This window comes from Corvus cornix, chromosome 2 (assembly GCF_000738735.6).
Source record: "Corvus cornix cornix isolate S_Up_H32 chromosome 2, ASM73873v5, whole genome shotgun sequence".
Lineage (NCBI taxonomy): Eukaryota > Metazoa > Chordata > Aves > Passeriformes > Corvidae > Corvus > Corvus cornix.
Window position 1 is genome coordinate 111,410,073 of NC_046333.1, and position 25,226 is coordinate 111,435,298.

Here is a 25,226-nt window from a genome sequence, read left to right on the forward strand (position 1 = left end):
AATGAGACGAACTCACTTGAAATTCCATATTTTAAAAGCAATTAAGCATACCAAAGTGTTTTGTCTGGTTTAGGCTCCTTAAGAAATGTGTCTCATGTACACCATGCCCATTACCAAAAAAAAAAAAATTTAGGCACATCTGAAATATTTTATTGATTTAAGTTTCACTCAAAATTGAAATGTGGTTAAAAATAGATTTTATGTATCCTGAAAACAGTAGAAGAATGAATAACTCATTCCCTGTGCAGTGCCTGAAATCTTATGACAGCAGCAGTAGGAGTCCGACCATAGGAACAAAATACTGGCTTTACTGCCTGTGCTGTGGAAGCTGAAGAATGCAAAAGTAAACCATGAAAAAATAATTAACTTTGAATAATGGAAGAAGTAAGCCTTTGTACCTAATGTTAATATTTTCACTTACATTCTCAGTATTGATTGTGAACTTTTTAAATAACACTGGTTTTATGAGTCTTTTGGGAATCAAAGAGGGGTATCAGAAATTGCTAAAGCAATCTATATGCTATAATTTTTCTGGCTACATAATTGAACCTGTCCAGAGGTTGGATTTCACATTGTTTTAAACCATTATTATTCTTATATATTTGTGTGACCAAATACATGGTCAAAGGCATGAGAAGTTCCAGATACTGGAACCGGAATGGCAGGTAGAGAAACATGGTCTGCAGTTTGTGCTCTACAGAACAGGTAATGGAAACCCAGTGTGTCAGGCTATCACGGAGAAGAAAAGTATTGCCGTGACAAGCCTTCCTCTGATGCTGAAGAAACGTGTCTAAGGGACCAGAAGAGGTGAAAGGAAATGCAGCCTTGATTTGCAACTTCAGAATGTTACAAATTCCAGCTAACGCCCATACATTTTTAATGCCTGCTTTTAAAATGTTAAACATTTCAGCTAACATGCATACATTTTTAATTCACACGAGCCTCCAATGCGGCAGTGTATGTTTTGGGAAAAGAAAAAGCCTGAAGAATACGTATTGCACTCAGTGTCTGATAAACTGCAGCCTGTAAAGAAATTTCTGGTTTGCCTTACTATTTTTCTTCTGCAAGCATCCTGCCACAATCACTCTTGGTAGGTTAAGATGCAGTTGTATTTCCCATTTTGGAATCTCCACCATTCTCTTAAAAAAAGGGGTAGATTAGGTACTGAATAATGCATACAATAAAACTTACACATCTGAAAATAACCTCATTTTTGTGAGATTAAGTCCTTAAGATGGAACTGTTTGTGACCCTCAGAAATGTACAGAAATGTACATTTATGGGATACATCTAAGAAACATCTCAGTTACAATTTTTTTCCCATTCCTGAATTCAGATTTCTAAAGAGGTTATGCTTTGTCTTTTAAAACCCCACATTTTTGAAGATCTCTCTCATAGTGCAAGGCACTTCAAGACTTTCACTTTTTAAACTGGATGTAGCACTGCTCAGTGACAGTATTTTAGATGGTGTTGGAGACTGTTTTCCTAAGATGACACTAGTCACTATCCTCTAGGGTATTTTAGCTTAAATGGAAGAACACCTTTCTGCTTGGCTGCTCTCCTGGCTTCCCCCAGAGGAGAAAGCCCTGGGTTACCTGCAGGGCTCAGCACCACTGTCTGGCTGCCCATGCTAGAGCTGCACAGAGGTTTATGTTGTCTCTTGGGAATTAAAGGGGGGAAACTGTTCACCATGATGTGGTACAGGAGAAACTGATCTGTGAGCAGAGAGCCATCACGAGGCCCCTGCAGCTCTTCACATCCTTCCCTAAAACACACTGCCAGTGGTACACCCTTATTCTAAATGGTGAAGGGAAAATGTAGGATCAGCTGAACTGCAGGATACAGGAATGCATGTACCACACTAATGGGCACAAGAGCAAGGAAAAGCTACAGCTCCTCTACTCTTGCTAGTAAATCTGTGCCAGTGTTGACCTTTCTTTTACTTTGACAAGTCCCCAGTTCTGCCTGTGTGTTGGGGAGTATCTGTTACATTTCTGGAAGTAAGGCATCCCTAGGGTTTCATAAACCCTCAGAAAACAAACCAGAACCCTCACAGAAGTGTTATGCTGTGGCAGAGTAGGTATTTCAGTACTGTAAGTGTCCCGAGTCCAGGCACGTGTTGCGGTGTATTTTTATGAGACAGGGTGTAACACAGAGGTAGAAGAGCTGTGTGACTGCTGATTTTAGCTACATTTTCTGCTCCCTTCTTCTTATTCACAGAAAAGTAGAAAGCTATCTCTAAATAATAGCACCACCTCACATATACTTACAATAACATTTGAGAAAGCAACCCCAACCATCCATAAAAACAGCCTGGGTTGTTTTGCTAATATGTTGCTTGGAGATAAAACCACCCAGACTGTAAGAAGAACAAACAGCAACAGAGGTGACACAAGAGGTAGCAGTCCTTCATACAGAGGGTCATTCTTCAGTGTTTTCTTTAAATGTGCTCTGGAAATAAATACAATAATTTTGTGGAGAAAGGAAGTTTATCCATTCTATTTCTACACAGTAACTTCAGACTCTAGACTAAACTCAGCCCAAGAATTCATCTTGCAACACAACTACCTGTGCAAATGTGCTAGATACCAGACATTTTACAAGAAATGGTAGTATACCCAAGTAACATTTATTTCTGGGGTTAAATTATACTGGGTTATTCACGTAGCTCCTCATCAGCTTCACTTGCTCACCATTGTCTGGCAATGGACCACTAATCTCACACAAAGTGAGCTGCAGTACTCTCAAATATGCAGACATGCTGTGAATTCAAAATACATGGCTTTAGGGGATGAAGCTTCTAACCTGAGAAATAGAATTGTTTCAATCAATACTGCACATTTTCAGCAGCAGCAGTCAAGCACATGGCTGGCAGGTACTGCTGCTGTTTAAGTCTAGAGGTGATGCTGCTTGACAATCCTGTACATTAGCATTTATGCACTTTAGTCCAAGTACAGCCTAAAGGGGAGGCATTTTGGCTAATCAGACTACAGAAAATTAATGATGCATTGTGTTTTTTGGATATTTTAAGCTGTCTTTTAAAGGTAGTAAATGACTGCATTTTCTGTCAGCTAGGGAAATGGTAACTCTAAGTTCACTGCCACTAAACCATTCCTTCATACCACTAGTTCAGAAGAGCAATTCTGTGTTTGAAATGTACTGGGAAATGTCCTGTTTTAAGTCTTTGAAAATATGTATTTATAGAAACAGCTAGACAAAAATCCAAGAAATAGCTTTCTAATGCCAGAAGGAATAATCTACTCCTAAAATAACAACTGAGAACAAGCATCATGATGAAGAAGAGAGGAGATGACTGGAAAATCCCTCATCACTTAAGAGCTTGTGTGTGCATCCTTCAAGCAAACCTGACTGGTAGTTTAAAATTTTTGTGCTCTTCTCTTCAGAGGAATGATAAACCCACCAGAAAGCTTGAGAGGAACTGTCAAGTGACGACTTGAAAAGGAAAACAATAAAAAAACTCCTGACAGGAAAGGAATGAAACCAAAGCCTCAGTGTTCATTGGGGTAAATGCTGCTACTGCCCGTGGCTGACATGCACAAGGTGCTTCCCTCCTCCTCTCAGTGGTCCCTGAACCAGAGTGCCTTGCACAGCTGGTTCCCAGCCCCAGAGCCCAGCCTTTCTGTAGGTCCTCAGCTTTTCCTGCCCCATGTCTCCTGACTCTCCACGCTTCCTGCCCCAACCTGGGGCTGTGCATGCTTTGAGTAACTACCCTGAGTACCACCACACAAAAAGGGCTGTGTAGGAGAGATGCAATATTGTCTTATAGTCTCTCCAAAATTTAAATGTTAATGTCAGTTTCCACTAATTCCTGAAGACAGGCAGTGACAGTCCCTCCTCCAGGACACTTAAGACCTGAGAGACCTGAAGTGACAGATGAGTCAAATGAGCTAGCAAATACTACTGGAAGGCAGGCAGCATTAATAAAAATAGGCCATTGGAGTATAAACTATCTGTGTATAAAATTCCTAGGTGCAGTAAGCCAGCTCTTAGATGTAATCACAGCTTGCCACCTGCCTAGCTTTTATCTGATGGCAATTATCTACAGAATTCATACAGAGGAAAGTTTTACAGAAGGACCAGGAAGACAATTAACTACTTCACAGAGTACAGGATGGTCAGCTACAGAATTCTACCCAGCACAGGCAGAAGTTACAAATCACATTTGATTGCAAATAAAATACAGTGATTTTTACCACAGAACCTTTATCAGTTTACTGTGCAGGACCACTGTGAGAGAGCCAGGAGAATACCAAGTGAAAGGAAGAGAGTTGTAAACATGGAAAAGAAACCAGTCAGATTCTGAAAACTCACCAGAAAAACCTTTTACTACAGTATCAGGACAGCATCTGGATGAAAGAAGCCAGCCTACTTCAAGCATTACATTTATTTGTAAATGAGGAAATTATTAAATATACAGAATTAAAGGGGAGGTGATAGAACTTATTTAATGTTAATTAACTTACCTGTAAATGTTGTATAGTGTTTGTGGAAATGATAGAAATAGACTGAAGCCTGGAAGAGAAAAATATTAATATGTAATTCGACACTAATGACCTCAGAGTTTTCTCATATGATAACAGACCTAGTGTGCTATTCTAAAAATGACTCTGTATTCCTGTACTCATTACAGGATATGAAATTAGTTTGGAGGCTTTAGGCAATAATAAAACTGTCCTTTTTTTTTACAAAAGCTAGCTGCTAGAAATAGTTGCTGATACAGAATTTCTTGTGTAATGAGTGACAAGACCAGAAAGATTTTTTAAAAACTCTGAAGTAGCTAATAGATAGGATCAATTATTTTTCCTACAGGTTTCTCTGCTGGACCCAGGACAGCCCTACTTTTCATGAGCTGCTGTTTATCTAGAAAAATCCAAGTCTAACTCCAAAAGCCTTCCCATGGAATATAGAAAGACAGTAAACTTCAAGCTGGGCTATTCACTTACTACTGGGGAAATAAGTGTATAGTTCAAAATATTAAGGGTCAACTTATCAAACTTATCAGAACTATCTGTTTTGATAATACAATAGCTCAAATGAATTAATGTTCATGACATGTCCATCATTTGAACAAGTGGGGGTTTTTTACTTCTTCTGTAACACAGCTGTGATGTTTCTGGAGCTCAGCTTTAACCCACAGAGCACAAGGGTTTCGCCTTTGCTAACCCTGTGTCTCCCTGCCCTGCTGCTGACATTATCAACGCAGCTGCCAGCAGCCCCAGAGCTGCCTGAAGACCCAGTTGTACCCACTCAAACACCCACATCCAAAATATGCTGGTCCACCCAAGAGTCAAAGAAGACCTTCAGCAACAAGTGGAAGTTTTGAGATTTAAACAAAGAAAGGCACAGCATGAGTCAGCCCCAACTAGGTAAAAATGTATATGACTTTTTAAATCTATATGATTCCCTGTAGAGCTCTTTGGTTTGTATTTTTTCCACCACTTTCTGTGTATTAAGAACTTTTCCCTGGTCAATTTGCTGCTTGGAGATTGCTCTGGGTAGCACATTTCTGCACTGCTTTTTTATTATAGGGCATGAGACTTGGGTGTGGTGCACTAAATTAATACATAATTCCTATTATATTATGAGCAAGAAAATCACTCTGATGTGCTAAACCTTCTGAGTTTGCCCTAAAACATCTCATTTAAGAAACACAGTGTGCTGCCCATACAGAAAAGTAGAAAACTTTAATCTCGTTATTAGAAATATGGGGGGGGGGAATGAATGGAGGAAAGAGCTGATTTCAGATGACTTTGTACTGGGGCTAATGTGACATAGAAGTGTCATGAGAAATGTCAGTGTTTACCCTTCAATCCTCATCAAGGACATACCCAAGTGTTTAGAATGCCCTGGCCACAGTGGCAACTCAAGAGAAGGAAAACTAAAAATGAAAGAATAGTGGAGATCAGGATTGTTGGAAAAGAGAAGAAGTAAAAAGGGATGCAATAGATAATCTATCCCTCCAGTCTTTCTGGTTATCTGCTAAAGAGAAGGAAACAAAGAATTGGAAAAAAAAGAAAAGCCAGCCCATAAATAATTTCAGGTATTGCATTTTTTTCATGTTTACTTTTTGGGTTTGCTTTTTAAAACAATTAAGATAAAGAGCTCTGCTTCTTTACCATGGCAGAAACTCCCTATCAAACAGCTGAAGGATGTGCAATTGAAGTAATATTCCAAGTATTTTGTCAATATATTTCTAAAATTCACAGGCTTAGTGCCTTTGGAGAGATCTGTGTTTAATGTGCACTCCAGTTAGCTGTGTTTTCTATTAGCCAGGGAGCGCTAGTTCAATAAAATCTTGAGTTACGTACAGCAGTTCCAACATCTGTATCACATTAGAGCAGACATGAGACAAAACACTGACTCTTGAGGTTAAATCTAAATTTCCTGCTGCAATCCTGAAGTTTGATTTGTTAGGAGAAAAGCAACCGAGAGGAACAGAAATAGAGACTAGAACTAGAAATAGAATTCAAAGAGCAATGGTTGCCAACAATTTGTTATTTTTATGAAGTGCCATTTTAGCTAGAAATAACACACTGACCACAAACAGCCCCCCAGCTAGCAAAAAGCCACCTTCCAAACGGGGCAGTTCCACCAGTTACTCCCCTGTATTCTCACACAGCTTTGCTTTCAGCACAGCGAGAGAGCTGAGGATGGCAGCAGGGAGAGCAAAGGGTGTTCCCTGTTTCTTATGGGATTTTCGGAATTCCATCATTTCCTACAACGTGTTGCTTTCCCGTCTTTTTTTAGCTAAGGAGGCCTGGCTTGGGGGCTGCTTTTGGTACTCATTAAGTCTGCTTTTTAATTGGCATTAAGGATCCCTTTGTGCCCAGGAGCTAAACTGCTGTATCCGCATTGCTGCCATTCCCTGCTGCTCTGAGGAACAAAAGGTGCAGCCTGGAAAGCAAACCCACTGCTGGCTCTCTGGCGCTCAGCCACCCAGGCACTGCCCAAGTGATGATCATGGAGCTTTTTTTTTTGTTTGTTTTAATGTCCTAAAAGTACCTGGTTTATTTTTATTCTAAAATATTTTTTAAAATCCAATTTCAGCACATTAAATGTTTTTAACACATTAGAGAAAATAGAACTCCTCAAGTGTTCTTAGAAGTAGTATACTGCTCTTCCAGTATTTTTTAGTTTCTTCTTTAGTATTTTCCCGTTCTCCAGCTGATCTAAAATCCGAGACCCAACTGTAAGAACACAGGCCTATATTAAAGGCAGAAATACCAAAGCACAGATGGGTGGCAAAGATACACACAGGGAATTCTTGTGTCACGCTAGGCTGAAAGTATCAAGCCCAAATCCTCAGATTTAGATACAATCCTATCATCAGTCCTCTGTGTTGCACGATGTAGACTCTTTTCAGAGAAATAAACATTTTCAAAGCTCTTTATCTGGAATTATTTTGTCCATATTAAAAAATGCCAAACAGAACCATAAACAAACAAACAAACAAATCCCAATGCATTCAGAAATTCAGGATTAAAGATATATCAGAAGTGAAGAAATAAAGGCATTATCTTGTTTTCCAAATATATATATAAAAGCACACAGACACAGACATGCATATAAATACATGTGTACATGTATATATGTATATATACGTGTATAAAAGAGATCAAAAGGTAATTCCCATTAGCCTTAATGAAAAATTTAGATTTCATTTGGTGCTTTCAAATTCAACTCCAAACCAATAAGATGTTGTGTGATACAGCTGAGTAAATTAATAATAATTTTTTAAAGCTACCACATGATGGATACCATGGTACATTGTCACCCATGTTATTTGGAGTAACAGTAATGTATTTTAATTTTGTGAGGGCATTTTAAATTCTCATGTAACTAAATTTAAACACTACTGAACACCTGCAGGTGGTCAGGCTGTTTCCATGACATGCTGCAGTTACTGTGGCTGTTGTACCTGAGTTAATTCAGGCATTTTTGCAAAATACAGACTTGGTCCTTGCAGAGAAAGAGAGGGTACAGCCAGAAACAAACTGCTGACACTACTGTCAGTTCCAGAAAATGCTACTTCAGTACCCAACAGCCCCATGCTGTCTCTCAGACAAAGCAAGCAGCCTGATGCAGGTAGCCACATTTCTAAAAACACAAAAGCTCACAGACTGTAAACACCACTAAATAAAGAAGTGACCCCAAGACACATAAACCACTAAACAAGTTATACTGCTTCAAAGGAAGGACAACCTTCGCTGTTTATCTTCTCCACACCTTTGTTATCATAAATCCCCTTTGTTGATAAGTTCCCGACTTATTAACATGAATCATCCTTAAACTGTCCTAAGAAAAGCACCAAAATTTTATTTGTTAAGAACTGACTTTCCTGATAGCTAAAAATTCAAAATGTAAAAAATGAGAGAGTGCGATACAGGGATGTAATTTTAGGTGAACACTGCACTGGAAATTGTGTGAATTTGTTCATGAAAGTACCATCCCTGCTGTGCTCCCCCACAAAAAATACTCCCCAGAGTATTCATCCCATTTGGGAGGCAGGGAAGAGGTCTGTGCAGACCTTCTCCTGGGCATATTGCACAAGTTGACCAACTCTCTAACAGCAAGCAGTTGTACTTGCATTTCTGCTTACAAACTAAATACTATCACTCTCTTCTCTCATTTTTCAATTGCCCACACCTCCACATGGCCTTCTTCAGTATACTGCTTGGACTTTCCATCTCTAGATTAATAACTCATCATAATCAATGTTTGCTGTAAAGAAATAGGATGTTATCATTTACCTTTCTTAGTCACCAAGAAAAGACAAGAAAGAAGACAAGAAAAATTAGATTCAAAATATTCAGGCCTCAATATTAACTTGGAAAAATATTTAAATACTTTTTCCATGGTGGTTTTTTCCAAATTCCTTGCACATTTAGAGCAGCTAGACACATGAAAATATCTTAACACACTGAATGTTTAGCACACTGCCTGGAAGCAAGCTTCATCAAAAGGTGAACATTTTAGAGGCACTTGTTACTGGAACAGAAGCTTTTTATGGAACAGTGTGACCTTCTCAGGCATATCTTGAGAAGACAACTCTTTTAATTGATTGTGCAAACACATAATTGCGTATTGAGCTGTCCACTAACAATAAAATTATATTTTATTAGTATGCAAAATGGCAAATTTAAAACCACTTAGAAATTGGTAGGGATGGGGGGTGAACCTTAGAAAATGAATATATAATTTGCAGACTTAATTGAGCCTGTAAAGTCTGAAGACAGGGTGAAAAATACACCCAAAATGCACAGTGTGAAATGATTTTACAGGGATTAAGGGAACAGTGTAAACATAAGCACTGTCTTCGTGCACAAAGTTGATGTAGGTTTTGAATGTTTAGCATCTAAGATATTTCTTGAGTATAAAGATTGTAGAGGGATGCATTTATCATGCTTGTTGCAAAGATATGCATTTATCATGCTTGTTGATTTTATACCTTATTTTCAGTGTCTAAGGAAATGCACACTGCATTTATCTTGAACTGAGCTGTAAGATAACCATTAGCATTCAGAGGCATTTAGTACAGACTGAAGAACTGGTTTATGGATGTAGCTGCTTCTTTGATGTAGTTCTGTTCACACATCATTCTGTTTCTGGGCACAGCAAGAATTAAACACCAGAGAAACAGTGCCTTTATTTGACAAGCCCAGGCTGACTTCCAGAGGGACTCTGCCAGGCAAGCTCCCTTGTTTGACCTTCTCCTGGGGCTCCCAGCGTCCCTAAAGTGACTCCTCACAGCTTAACACCACCAAACTCATTCCCACCTGTAATCAGCATCCCGTGACACTGCTCTGCCTCCGGCCTCGAGCGCTCTGCTTTTCTGGGTTATTGTTCTGACTGGTTCAGAGGAGTTACTCCGAACATGAACTCAGTGGCTTCTTAAATGTATATCTCAAGTGACAGGTGAGTATTTCACACCCTTTACTTTAACGAAGCCTCGTTACAATCTGTCACAACAATGCCTTAATAAATGTTAAATTGGTGACAGACACGTAGAAGCCAACTCATGTTAACCACACTTCTCAAACAGGACTGGTCAAAGCCTGTCGGAGCAATAACATTTTGAAAACATATCACTTAATGTTTAATCATTCAGCAAGTCATCACTAGGGCAGATCCATCAGCCGCTTCGCATGATAAATGGGAGCTATAGGAAATCTCTACAGGATGACTTCTCATTCCACAGGGGGCAGAAACAATTATTTGACCTTGGCCTCCTAAACATTTTCTGACACTGAAAAAGGGGCAGACTGCTGTATGAACACCCATGGCAAGGACTTGTGTATCCTCCTTTGATACACAGGATGTAACACAGTGTAAGTACAAGGCACTGTTTTAGATGGATAACTGTGCTTTCCCACTATGATGGAGTTCAAATAATTGGCATGTTTCAAATGTTACAGCTTGGCCTCATTGTTAGTTTTTTGTTGCTTTTAATTTATGTTTTTACTCCTCATGTTATATACTTAAGTAACTCAGAGAAGAGTGACCTCGAGGAAAACACTCTGCAGAAGTCAGCATAGAACCCAAACCCATGCACATCATAGGAAAAAATTCTGAATGTTTTGGCCCCATCTCTAAAACATAGTTCAAGTTTCAGATCTGTGACAGATGTTAATACTCAATTCACATTTCATGTTCAAACCTGCACTTTGAAAACTTGTCTCAGCTTTGCCACAGGCTTCAGTAGCCAGATCTGGGCACTGTTGACCACACGCAGTGGACTCAAACGTGACACCATGACTGGATTACAGAATAGCCTGCCCCGTGTGCCACACACTGACGAAGTATAACATATCCACTCCATGCTTAAGTGATCCTTTTCCCACAAAGCCTATTCTTGTGGTTGCAATTAAGACTGAGGAGGAGCAGGAAACTCTCTGTGCATCCAGGAGTCCAGGAGTGCAGCCAGTTTTTCCAACTTGCCTTCCTAAGGAATGCAGCTGATGTGCTAACACTGCTTGTTTGTACATCCCACCACAACTTCCAAGCCCTCAGTCAATTCTGAACAAATTTAATACAGTGAAAGAAATTTCCAGTAAGATGCATGTCTCCAGTGAGGAAAGGATTGTAGCCTGAACTCAAATTTTTATAGACATTATAAAATTTGTCTCATACAGAGCAAGTATGAAAGTCCCAATGGGCATTTCCCATGGGAAATGCTTCATGCAGAGCATGCACCTACAGGTCACTTAACAGCAACGTGAGACAGAAACCATCATCAATTAGTAATGCTGTTCTTGAACTACAGATGCCTACCTGTCAGTTAAAATCTTCTTACAAAGTCTACAGCATCATTTGTGGTACTAGAATTTATGTGCAGGACTGACTGCTTTATAATGCTTATTGTAAATATTTTATATTGCTCTCAACCTGATAGCAGAGTGACAGGGAATGTTAGGCATTTGGGATGCCCTGGAGGGGTGAAAATAAATGATAGCTCTCACCCCAGTGCTGCCCTTTGAAGGGACCATTGTTAGCCAAATAATGCTATGAGACAGTTGTGGTTAAATCCCAAGAGAGCTTTTGGAGGGTCATCCACAGGAGCCCTGATGAGTGCAGAAGTAATTAGCTCCAGATGAGCACACAGGCACATAACTTTAAAAGGGTCTGTCTGCTCCGGTGCTGGGAGAGAAAAGGCATTTCTGCCTAGCAGCCAGGTCAACATGCTCAGGAAACAGGAGAAGGACCTTCCTCATTGGTTCAGTGTCCAGATAGGTGTGTGTTTTGGAGCTGAAGGATGGAATTGCATTCGCTGCCAGTGAAAATTATGGGATCATGTTTGCTGGGTAGCTGACAAATTCCCATAAAATACTATGCCGGAGTTTCTCTGTTTCACAGGGTAGTCCTCTGAGGTCACTACTCAGCAGCTCAAGACTTGGCTTTCCTACAGGTGTTCACAGTGTGCCAGACAGTTCCCAGGAACACACATAAAGCTCTCTTTCCTAAAACATCTAATCTAAACACCAGTATTGCTGTACTTTTATGTATATCTTTGTGTGTTCTGGCACCTGATAAAAACTCCATTATTTTCAATGAGTGAGTGTCACGTGATGATACCACAGCTTCCTCTGAGGAGGTGCTTTTGCAGAGTTCATCCTTAGGTTATACATGGGCTATTTTTTTTTCCCAGAAAACTCCAGGAAAGACATCTGAAAAGCACTCTTGTGCATCTCTTTTGGATTCCTTCCCACCACCGAAGGTATGAGCTAAAGCCCAGCTGCTCTCCGAGATGCGAGGGCTCAGCAGCTGAACTCCTGTTGTGTACAGAACTGTAAAAGCACCAAACAAATGCCAGGTATTGATGGAGCAGCTACAGGTTTGTTGTTAGAAGGACCACTAGTGACTACTAAATGCCACCAGATGGTTAAGGACAGCCAGTTAGGGTTTAATGGCTCCTCTCAGGATCCTGGGAAACGAGCTTGTAAAAAGCATCAGAGGCCCACTTTGTTTTTAACTAGCCACAAAGGCATTTAACTGAGCAAGCCAGAGTGGGCTCTCTGATACAAATGGTTCTGGCTGAGCAAAACACACTTGCTGCAGTCTCTCTAAGGGAGAGAATAATTGAATATTCCTGGCTGCTCAGCCTTTGGTGTAGGTTACACGGGTACTTTTTTCTGCAGTCACAGTGGGGTCCTGCAATTTACCATGAGATTCTAAAACCTTTACATATCCCTAGTCACTGCACACAGGCTATCCAATGATAACCACCTTAATCCCTACTGCTGAGCTGAGATTCAAATGTGAAATGGCAGTGCTTTCAGGACCAGCATGATCCTTAGTGGAAGGATTCTACTTTTTTAATATTTAAATTTAGTGTCTGTTTCTAAGAGATTTATTAAGCACTGTGTTGATTCTGTAATATAAAGTCAATCAAGACCATTTTTTGCATACTTTAAACCCATATTTAACTTCAACTAAGTTGCAAAAGTTGTCATTGTGGATAGTGTGCTAGAGACAAAGTTTTTGGAGAAACCTTTTGGCTCCTACTTAAGCCTACTCTGCTTGGGACAATGATGGAAGAAATACTATTCTGTGCTCACAAATCCTTTCATACAAGCATACCACAGAAGACAGAAGCAGTACTTCTTTCTAATAGTAATGGAACAGTCTATCAGACCTTGCTTTGCAGCTGGTTCTGATAGAATATGGAAAAGAATCTTCAAGCCTGCAGATCTGATAACACTGAAATGCTTCCCTTCCACAAATGTTCCTACTATGTTGAACAGTTTGAATTAAACCTTCATCTGTGGCTTCCCAAGTGCAAGGAAAGCCATCAGAGTACTCCCTGATGTCATGTGCCTTAGTGACAGGAACCAAAGCACTGATGTGTGGGGTAGCACAGAACAAGCATCCTCAGTGGGCTGGCCCTGGCTAGCACCTGAAGCTGCCCTAACCTGCCCCTTCTGAGTGAGCCAGCATCCATCTCCCCTGGGCTTGCAGTGCTGCTCCAAGAGCAGAGATCACTCCCTGTCTACAGCTACACGTCGGTCAAAGATGAAAAATTTTCACTGAATCACTATTGAAAAGCCATCCACTGTCTTTTCCCCTTTCCTTTCTTTCTTTCTTTTCATCAGGCCTGACTAGAAAAAGACTGTATAATCTTGGTCACACACTGTTGGTTTTACACTCTGAGTAAAGCACAAAACCATGCCCTTGCACATGCTGCTCATTAGAAAGCACACCCTGAATGCATTTCTAATCTGGGAATTCTGGGAAACTGCTGGGGCAGGAGGTGGTACCTGCTAAAGATCTTGCCATAGGAGAGGGTGATGAGGGAACCTATCAGTGCAGCAGATTCAAAGTCCCCCCCCCGTCCAAAATGCTCAGGTGGCTCCTATCAAGTTAACATGAGGTGAGCACCTATAGCCAAGTCCTCCATTTGGCTCAAGGGCAGAAGACGTTTCTTGGGATGTAAGGCTACGGTATTTGTGTCAAACAGTATTTTGGTACCCTCTTCTCACCACCTCTATGCTCATATAAAAATCCCAAAATGTATATGCTAATTTCTCCACCTTCCAAGCAACTTATCAAAGCCATTTTGCATACACAGATTTTCAGCTAAGACTTCTACGTTTTTAACTCATTAAAATGTAACGGCTCTTGTTCTCAGTCTTGATATAGCAGTCAAAAAACATTCAATGCTCATTTCAAACTACACTGACGGTATCAAATAATGAGCAAATAGGCTATTGCTGTGTATGAATCTCTTCTGTTTGCAAAGGAATTCTAAAGAGCTTAGAAACTACCTGGCTTTTATTCATATTTACAGCTGTGCATGTAAAGTTATTTAAATAATGTCTTCATTCCTTCTGTTCATAATGTTTTGGAACATAGTGTGCTCCAGGCCAAAACATTAAACTTAGAATATACATAAATGTAAGTGACATTTTACCTGAGTGACATGAAGAGTTCCTGAGAGTTTGGGAGCCCAGCCAGCCAGCACACTGCACTGAAGTGCACGTGCAGATAAGGAGTATTTTCTATATTATTTGTGTGCAGTAACTCAGTGAGGAAAAAATTTGCCAGAATTATCTACTCTTAAAAATTTTCCAGTATTAGCTCTTTTAATCATCTTTTTTCATGTAGTTTTGGACTAGCCAACACTTACAAAAGGAAAACAACAAAAAAAAAGGAAACGTAAAAAATAGCAAATCAAAATAATTAAAAAGCAGTACACTTTTGCATAGATCTGTACACTTACCTATAAGCAGGATTACTAATGCATCTGTAATATAATAACCAAATAGCAAAGGCTCCTGCCAGATTTCCACACCAACAGCCCCAGTGAGCAGATACGCTGCTATTAATACCTATAGAAAAAACAGATAACTTATTTTCAATCCTTTTCTTCTAAAGGCCCAGAATTTCACTTATCATCTTAATACAAATGCAAAGGTAAAAAAAAAAAAAAATCTGTTATTTACCTCCTGTCTCTGCTTTACCTTCTGCTGCCATGCCAAAACAATTACTTCTAAGCGGTGAAGCAACCTTCAGGGTCACTAATAGAATTATTTATTTTAAATGTACGAAATATGGTAAGCAAGTAACTTCCCTGGTGATGTGTGCATCTGTTTGTATGTGGTAAGGATTACTGACTTACCTTTTCAAAACACCTAAGTTCTAAATCCACTCTTAATGCCAGCTCTCCCCACTCTACATGCACTCCCCTGTCTTTGGATACAGACTTCAGAATTAGCAATGTGGTTATTTTTGCAGCTCTGCCCCTTGAACTGATCATATCAGAATAACTGAAGGGGGGGAGAAAAACCCTAAGCTCACCTAAAATAATAATAAAAAATAATAAAAACATTCAGTGGAATGTGAAGAAATAAAAAGAATGGGAAGGAGATGAAGTCTTCCCTGATTTTTAATTTGACAGATAACATCATTACAGGACACACAAAAATAATCACACAGATGTCACTAGGAGTGAAAGGACACATACACAAGACTCATGAGCACCCAGCTAGAGGGACTGCTGGTTTGTTCTCAGCTGTTTAGTTTTGCCACAGGACCCATAAGGGGCTGTATGTTTCATGCTACATTAGCTCTAAACTAAAACGACTATGTTAATTACAATGCCATTTAGAAAACTGCATATTCATCAACTTATTCCCAGGTAACACTCAGTAACCTTAATATTTTCCACTCAATACAGCTTCTTACTCTGGGATGAAAAACGCTTTCCAGCTTGACTTGTATTACAGATTTTACTATTTCTTATTTAGGTTCTTTTTATACTAATTTTTTCTATGTTATGTGTTTTCTCCATTTTAACTTCAACAAACACATTTCTAGTCTTCTATTAAATTTTAACTCAAAGATACTCTGAAAACCTCTTTGTTAATTAATGGGCTTTCTAAGATCACAGATTAAGAGCAGAATGCTGATGTTGCTTAAACTTCCATTACACGTAGATAATACTACATTTTATTTCATTTACTTCTCTGTATCTAAAATCAAGATTCTTGCCCTGTCAGTTGTAGGAACCCAGGGTGCTGAGAATATTTCTCTGCCTGTTTTTAAGGGTTCTTGCCCCCCTGAACAGCACTGTTTTAACCTCCAACCTTGGAAAAAATTACCAACGATGAGACAAGAACTAGAAAATACAGTGGTGTGAATTAGGTGATAGACTACTATGTAAGACTGTCACAGGGTGAAAAATGTTGAGGTTTTGGGTTTCTCTTTGTAGTAAATAGATAAGAGTAAAAAACATCAAAATGGAGGATTGTTGTTGTTCTCTGAACTTTCTCTCTTCTTCTTTTACTACTCCATATTCTGCAGTAAAAGTAGTTTGGGATGATTGGATAGAGAATTCCGCAGTTCCTGCCCGTGTTACTGAATAATTGGTAGGAAAGTGAAAATAATATATATTTTTAGTAACTATTGGTTAAATTATCTTTAAAAGGCCATGTAAATCTTGATAATTAGACTTCTCTCCTGCTTTCTGTGCTCTATGCTGTACCTGGGTCATGCTAGTGGCTCTGTTTGTCTGGTAAGACTTAAGGAACAACTATCCGGCAGCATTGAAACTCAAGGAAAAGTCTCGGTTTATCTTTTGAAACTCCTTGCAAGGATTTTAAAAAATTCTCTCCCATCAGGAGGGATTTGATTTATGGCACAGTTCAGTGTCATCAGTATGTAGATCTCTAAGAGGTTTTGCTTGGATTTGGCATTGTGGAACTGCAAACACTGATGTTTGAAATGCCTCTGCAAGAACCAGCAGCACAACAGATCTGCAGCAGGGAAGAGCAGGCAATACTGAGTGTCATTATGTCTCAGGCCACTGAAGACAGTGAGTCAAATTTTGGTCAGTGTGAAGGACACTTATAATGGGTTTTGCAATCCACTACATCAGAGCTAACATTTGGCTTCCTGAAGAAATTGTATTATATTACCCATAAGACATGATGGATGGAATCCTGACCCCATCAAAGTTGATGGCAGAACTCCAACTGGCTTTGATGGAGCCTGAATTTACCCTCACACATTGAATCCTGAACAGACATTTTTGGCAAGTGATAAAAGAGGAACTTCAGTATTAAGCACTATTGCAGTCAGTACTTTTGGCAGGGCAGTCATGAGCATCACTGTCAGATGTCAGCGCATGTCTAGGAACGGGAGTGCGGGTGCAATGGGCTCTCACAGGGAATGCCCTGCCCTGGGATTTGGTGATGCAAGACTCCCAGGTCAAGATTGCCTCTTACTTATCAGATGTAGCATATGAAAAAAAACCACTCCTTGGCTTCAAAATTTTGGTATATTGTTTTTTAAGGACTCTGACTAGAGTGAAGCAGTCTCCTGCTTTAAAAAGCAGCTTTCTAAAGCAGTCTCTGGCTTTAGAAAGCACACCATCTTTAGAAAGGAATGATAAGAAAATGGCTGTGTCCCTTGATCCAAGGTATACTAGGAAAAAATTGAAGATTGTCAAAATTATTAGCAAAACCTAAGTCTGTTAATCAGCTGTATAAACTGTTTTAGAGGCACTGCTGGTTAAAAAAAAAAGTAAAAGTAAAGCAGTGTTCCTAAGTGCAACTGAATAATTCTACTTAAGAAAAGATGGCCAAATTTTTTACTTATCTCTCTACTATCAACTAGCTTTAGTACTTTTCAGATATAAGTGTAGTCTTCAGCAAGTAAAAATAATTGCAGCCTTTTGTAAAATGAGAAGTCCAAATTAAATAATTGTATTTGGTTTGTGTGGCCAGTTTTTGGTAGCAGGGGGACTACAAGGGTGGCTTCTGTGAGATGCTGCTACAAACTTTTCCCATGTCCAGCAGAGCTAACACCAGACATAGATGGACCCACCACTGGCCAACATATTTTAAAAGGAAATTGTTGTAATTACTGCCAGAGAAGAAAGGGGTGAGAATATGCAAGAGGAACAGCCCTGTACACAACAAGGTCAGTGGAACGGAGGGGGAGGAGATGCTCCAGGCACTGGAGGTGACATTCCCCTGCAGCCCATGGTGAGGCAGCTGTGCCCCTGCAGCCCAAGGACACCCATGGGCATGCAGAGATCCACCTGCAGCCCATGAGGAGCAGGTGGGTGCCTGAGAGAGAGAGCTGTGAACCTGTGGGAGGCCTGTGCTGGAGCAGGGTCCTGGCAGGGATCTGCAGACCCGTGGAGAGAGAAGCCCCCACAGGAGCAGGTTTCCTGGCAGGACCTGTGACCCTGTGGGGGACCCACACTGGAGCAGGCTGAATGACTGTACCCATGGAAAGGTACCCCCATTACAGCAGTTCATGAAGAACTGTAGCCTGTGGGATGGACTCACATTGGACTTCATGGAGAACTGTCTCCCATGGGAGGGATTCCACACTGAAGCAGGGGAAGGACTCCTGCCTCTGAGCAGCAGCAGAAACAACCTGTGATGAACTGACCATAACCCCCATTCCCTGTCTCCCTGTGCCAGTAGGGAAGTGGAGGTAGAGCCCAGAAAGAAGGGAGAAGTGGGGGAAAGGTGTTTTTAAGATTTGTTTTACTTCTCATTATCCTGCTTTGATTTTGGTTCATAATAAATTCAATTATTATCCCCAAGCTGAGTCTGTTTTGCCCATTATAGTAATTAATGAGTGGTCTCTCCCTGTCCCTCTCTCAGCTCATGAGCCTTTCATTATTATTTTCTCTCCCCTGTCCAGTTGCAGAGGGGAGTGATAGGGCAGCTTTGGTGACATCCAGCCCACCACATTAACACAAGTGACAACTATATAGCAAGGTAGTGTAGACAGATACAATCTGGGATTCCATCTCTCTGCAGCATCTGACCAGGAGTATTTTTGGCTTGACAAGACCTTGTCTATGAGTATGAGGAATACTTATGCTGAGAAAAATGTGGAAACACAAGGTGTTAATTTGTAGGCTCTTTGATATGGCTGAGAGCAGGACAGCTGGATTCTGAGCAGGGACTCCCTATCTTGCCAAAATTTTGTAAATAACAGAGACATAGTCACATTTGTTCCTGTGTAAAATCAGAATAATTCTTTGATGTGGCATTGGGAAAGTTCTGTGTATACATAAGGCAGTATAACCCCTCAAGGTCTTCTACCTTCTAGCCTCTTACCTGCTCTCTAAAACATTGGATATTTTTAAATCAGCATCTCTTTCATGTCTTTCCACTATTTCAGGTATAGGTTTTGTGACCACAATATTTTAGATTTTGTGTGTACATACATTCTTTTTTCTTACCATTGATTTACCATTTCTGTTTTACACACAGGCACATTTAGTATGCTGTGTGATATTCTACATGGTGAAAAAAAAATCAAATATTTTGTCATCTTTTAAAAAAATGTGGATATGCCTTTAAATTCTTTATGATTCCACAAAAATATGACATTAATTTTACTGTAATATTAAATTTCAATAGCATATTGCTATAGCATTAATTGTTCATGTGCTGAAATATTTTCCATTAACACAGTGCTCAAAATAAACATCTAGGAAACAGTCATTTAAAATACAAGGCTACTTTATTTTTCTCATAATGAGTGTGACACTTGCCTAAAAGAGTAAGAATTATTTCCTACAAGCTATTTCAATAGCAGTTAACTTCAATGTGATGTGCAATTTTTCCATTTTATTTTTTTTTCCTCAGTTTTTTCCTTTCAATAAATAGCTGAAGGCTGTAAATCTTAGACTTTGAAAAATTCTACCTAAGAAGATCACTTTGCATTTAGACATTATAGATAAATAGCTAAATGTGTGGATGATTAATTAATTAATTAAGAAAGGGGAATTATAATCAAATGGTTAAGAATGGAGCACTCTGCTGCAGGAAAAGCCTGTGCACAGCAGGTTCTTCTGTTCAGATTTCACATGGATACACCATGGGGTTTCCCTCAACTGAGTATTGAGATCAGTTTCCAGCCATGTCCGGAGGCAGCTTGAAGCAGACACCACGGTCTGGCCAGCACTGCTTCCTCACTGCTATCAGTTCTCTTACTTCAACAATTCCATTGTGCTCCAACTTTGGAACTAAGTAACAATATTTTTTCTTCACAAGAAAGGCTATGCTTTCCACAGACACTTCAAATTAAAAAAGCTCTGAACGTGAATATCCTTTCAACTGAAATTAAATTGTGAATCCTGATAATGTGACCAAAGAACAACATATTTGCATCCTTATCTTGCCTTTTAATAGACAAGGTTTTTTGCCCCTCAGAAGAGGTAGAATTTTTTTCCAGATGTGATGTGCACTTGTATTGTTTGGGATTTCTCTGCCAGTTCCTGAAACACTGGCTGCCACGGCACATCCCTGGAAAAGGTCATATGAAACATATTTCAGCATGAGTTCTGTAAAAAAGCTTGCCAAAAGAAAACGTGGTATATGGCATCCACGAAAGAAACCTTCCCCAGCTTTGACTGAAAGGAAGGAGAAAAGGAAGTTCTACAATGTTTCAGTTGCTAGGGGCATCGTGTACGTAATTTATTCAGAGTTCAAGGCAGGCAGAGAGTTCTCCCAGAGGCTCTAGGTGGTACTGTCCAAAGCCATCGGGCAGAAGCAGCTGGGAAAGCATCTCAAACTGAAACCCTGGGGCTCATGGTCCAATACCCATCCCTTCAGGCATGACTCTCCCTACAGGTAGGATTTCTGCTCATCCTCTCCTTGCAGGGCAAGGGCTGGGCCAGAGAGAGCTGCCTGTCACCTTTAGGATCTTGCTGCTTGTGCTTCTTCTGAGCTTGCCCTTGGATGGGGAGAGGGAGAGGAAGGAGAGTGGAATTGTCTGGGTCACTGCAGCTCTCACTCAGCTCTTCACTTCTGAATTTTTAATTAAGTATATAAAGGGTATCTCCCATTACACTTAAGGCAGCACCAATGGAGCAGAGGTATCGTTACATCATATTAAGGAAAAATTAGTACTTTGTTCCCCTGCCATGAACTCAGCTGCAGTGGCTTATGAAAAGCAACAGCAGGATTAGGTGAGTATTTAATTAGGGTAATATTAAATTCTTCAGAAAGAAAACAGACTTTTTTTTTAAACAAAACAAGAGGATGTCTGTGAAAATTAACATATGGCAAGAAGCCAGAAATTTTAATTTCTCAGGAAAGTTTTGTCTTTTTTTTTTTTTTCTGCAAGAAACTTAATTTGCAGATACTAGCTTTCTTTGGTTAGCCTTGTGACAAAAATAAAAGTCTTCGTTTTCACAAGATGTATCCAAGGGAATTTCTCACAGATCATAGCAGAAGTTTATTTTTTAGCCTTTTCTTTGGACTTTTGGGGTTTCCAATAGGTGTGCTTACTCAAAAGTGTACGAAAATTGTCTAGATGCTATGGTACAGAGGCTCCTCTCCCTGCACCTTTTTCTGCTACTCAGGAATCAGCACAGGATAGATCCTTGTGCGGGAGGGAGGAGAGACAGGAATAGCTTTCCTTGCTGCATTTGCTGCCACCTTGATTCTGGATCCACAAATGTAACAGTCCTCTGACCAAGCATCTCTCAGACACATTACAGCCATTTTTCAAGTTTACAAACCACAGCTTCCTGTAAATGGTTGTCTGCTGTAATCAAAGCTAATTGGAGTGCCAATTACAGCCCAGCTAGTGTAATTGGGTTACCAGTTCTGATGACTCATCAAGTCACAGAAAAACGTGATGTGCATAAGTCCCACAGATCTCTCTGTCTACAACAAGGTATTTTTTTCAAGAGGAACAGCAGCTCTTTTTCTACCCCAGCTAAGGCAGAGCCCGTGAGCGGGGCTGTCTGTGCTTATGCACCGAGGAGCTGACTCAGCAGCAGCGTCCTGGGAGCCACATGCCAGCTAAGTGCTCATTAAGGCCATCAGTCCTCTATTTGAACACTTACAGTAACTAATGTTTTTCTTGAGTTCTGGGGTGATAACAAAGTCCAAACTTCCTGGCTACCATCAAATTTAAAAGCAGAAGCAGGGAACTAATCACCTGAGCATCTGACGTGTCAATGCAACAGCATCAAGTTGTAGGTGAAATTACTGAAGACAGGACAGAGAGGCACATTCCTGCAGCAATCCAGCTAGGAATGCCATGGAGGAAATACTGAACTAAACATTGTGAATCAGTCTTGAAGCAGCTAGTGAGTGCTTCTACTCTCTGCCTCTAAATGTGACTGTGGGAATGCCTGGCAGAGAAGCAGCAGCAAAAGAAAACATTACCTTTCTCACTCATCATCAGCCATTTGCTATTTTCCCCAGTATCCTCCAAGTTACAGGAGATGATAGTGCATGTATCATGTCAAATTTGCTGAATGGGTTTACAAAACAAGGACACATTTTTAGGGGAATTAAGATATTTTACTAGACTAGTTAGTAGAGCTGGAAAAAAATACATTATGTACTTTCTGGTGTGCATGTAATGTGGTTTAGACTAATGGAAAAAAACCTAGCTTGATCTACAAATCCTGCCTTCTCTTTGTTCATAGGCAATCACAACTACAACAGCTATTTTTTACAGATGGGAAAACTGACATACAGGGTTTTCAATAGTACAGTCTTCCACCACTTCTGATGACTGTGCTAAATAGCACAAAAAAATCCTTACATTTACAAGCTTATCACTTTGACTGTAACCAAGTCATCACAGAAGGTACTAGAAAGCAAGTAAGCAGGACAGCAGTTCAGCATCAGAGGGGAACAGGAAACAGCACTTGTTATCACCTTCCATCCCAGTTAATCAAAGCAGTTTACAAACTTTACTGATATTCAGCCTTGCCAAAAATCTGTCAGGCAGGGAAATATTAATCCCATTATTTCCCAGATGAGAAAACAGTGCCACAGGCAAACAGTGCCACAGGCAAACAGTGCCACAGGCACAGGTCACTAACAGGCACTGACAGAGTTAACAGTACTGCTCTGCTAGTTGATATCCATTCCCAGACTTAACCACTAATACACTTTGGATGCTGTAGCAATCCAGCAGAGCTTTCTAAACATTCACATGTACAGTGATCATCTGAGCAACAAGTGAAATAGGCTATTCCTCTCCTGCTGGAAGAACTTCACAAAGAAGCCTTACACAGACATGGCTGAAACTTGCACACCAGCTGGCTGCCTAATGTCTTAGTCCTGAGCCAACTTCTTCTCCCAAAACTTATTTTCTAGGGGACAACACAGATGCACCACAGCTGGACCACCATCTCTGAGTTGTTCTCAAACCACTGGATTCTGATTATGTTTACAGCAATACATCTGCAGCCATTAATTCGAATACTGTATTTCCATTAAAACACATATTTGAGTATTTGTCAAACTTCTTTTCAATTATTTGGCTGCACCTTTCATCTCGTGCCTGTGACAGGAAGCTCAGAAGACTGACTGTGCTCTTCAGGCTGCAAGACCTTGGCTTTCTGAGACACAGATAAGCCAGCCCAGAGAAATCCCAGTGCTGGGCCCTTGGAAGTGCTGGTTAATACTGTTACTCATCTGTGCACTGAGGATACCATTCACTGTGGTGCCCTGGCCATGTTTCTGAAGAGGTCCACCTCAAGATAGGGCTGTAAACCAGACAAGAACTCAGCTGGTGCTGACTGTGGGCTGATAAGTAATTCATGTTACTGAATGTCTATGATTTTTTGACATCCATGATGACTGACTTCTTTTTCAAAGGTAGAACTCACTTGACAACAGTTAATGCCCCCTGCATAGGTACAAGGCTATTTCCATCACCACATTTGTTGTAAAATGGGGTAGAATTGAGGTCTGGTAGTGTATAACTAGGTAATTACTGTTAACAGATACTACTTGGACTAATTCACATCGTGCCTCGCAACCTGGTATTGAGGGAAAAAATGGTTGTGACTTCAGACAGCACAGTAATTTTCGTTAATACACAAATCAAATGCAGTTAAATGACATTCTCATGGGCACTGTCTGGCTGCTAGGCTTGCTGCAAGCCTTTTTTCTCCTGCACAGCAATGGATCTCTGATGCTGACAACTTGCTCAAGAGCAGCTCTTTATTGCAAATGCAGAAAATATTTCTGAATTGCTTTTAGGGCTTTGCAATTTCACATTTTTCAATATCTCAGCCAAATTTATTTGCCTTGAGCTCCATTTTTCTATTGCTTTAATATTATGAAAACAATTACATAGTTAAAAAACCAAAACCAAAACAGGGATGATAAATACTTACCACTTGGCTTATATCATATCCCCAAGGAAGAAAAAGAACTCCTGTGTTATATTTCTCCCAGTGTGAACACATGAAGTTAAACAAGACAATGCTTAAATATATATACATTGTATATACAGAAACTCCAGTCTTCCCATTGTCACGGGAACAGACAGAAAAAAAAGAAAGAACAAAAATGGAGGTAGCCCAGCTATCCAGCCCATGGTCAAATAATTCTCCCAGAGGAGTACTGGACTGAGTCCTTCGAGCATGTTTCCCATCTATGGAGTCTAGAAGGATTGAGAAAGGAAAAGAAACAAGGAATTAGAGCACAACAAAAGGAGTAGCTTTCTTCACATACACTTCACTACTGCTATATATAACATGCAGGAAAATTACACTCATGACAGCAAACTGAAGCACAGCAGCCCCCTCAATGCCAACAGGTTAGAACTGCTCATAAAATATTTGATCCAGTTATCAAGTAATTTTTCTGTCCTTAGCTCTGAAACTGAATGCCTCCTTCCTTATAAGTTTTAGAAAGACACTCATAATTACTTGCCCCCAGTGGTCTTGAAACACTTTTACATCAGTCCCTGCAATTAGTTTCAAGTGCTGAAAAGTGTCCATAGGGCTTCTTGCCCATCCATAGGTGTTGTGGACCCTTCGAGCCTTGTGGGGTAGATTCACTAAGGCATTTAAGTTGCTTGATGCTCAATACCTCAATGACTAACAGTTACATGGCAGCTTCAAGGAGCAAATTTCACAAAATTTATTTGTATTTGTGCCTCCATATATTTCAAAGTGTTTTTCAGTTTCAAACAAGAGTGTGTTCAGGTGGCCAAAAAGGCCAATGGCATCCTGGCCTGCATCAGAAAGCTTTTGTCCAGAAGGACCAGGGCAGCGATCCTGTACTCGGCACTGGTGAGGCCACATCTCAAGTCCTGTGTTCAGTTCTGGGCCCTTCACTACAAGAAAGACACTGAGGTGCTGGGAGGTGTCCAGAGAAGGGCAACAGAGCTGGGGAAGAGTCTGGAGCACAGGTCTTATGAGGAGTGGTTGAGGGAGCTGGTTCTTGTCCTGGTTCCTGTCCTGAAGAAAAGGA

General features: G+C 40.2%; 1 protein-coding gene across 3 annotated transcripts in view; it reads right to left on the reverse strand.

The window, feature by feature from the left end:
- Positions 1-25,226, reverse strand: part of SELENOI (selenoprotein I) — a 56,410-nt gene that overhangs the window by 4,555 nt on the left and 26,629 nt on the right. For all 3 annotated transcript variants that reach the window (XM_039549801.1, XM_039549799.1, XM_039549800.1), the window contains 4 exons: positions 24,143-24,411; positions 14,738-14,846; positions 4,485-4,533; positions 2,271-2,451 (listed from right to left, as the gene is read on the reverse strand). In XM_039549801.1, coding sequence (XP_039405735.1) covers positions 2,271-2,451; positions 4,485-4,533; positions 14,738-14,846; positions 24,143-24,411 — 608 coding nt within the window. The remainder of the gene's footprint in view (positions 1-2,270; positions 2,452-4,484; positions 4,534-14,737; positions 14,847-24,142; positions 24,412-25,226) is intronic.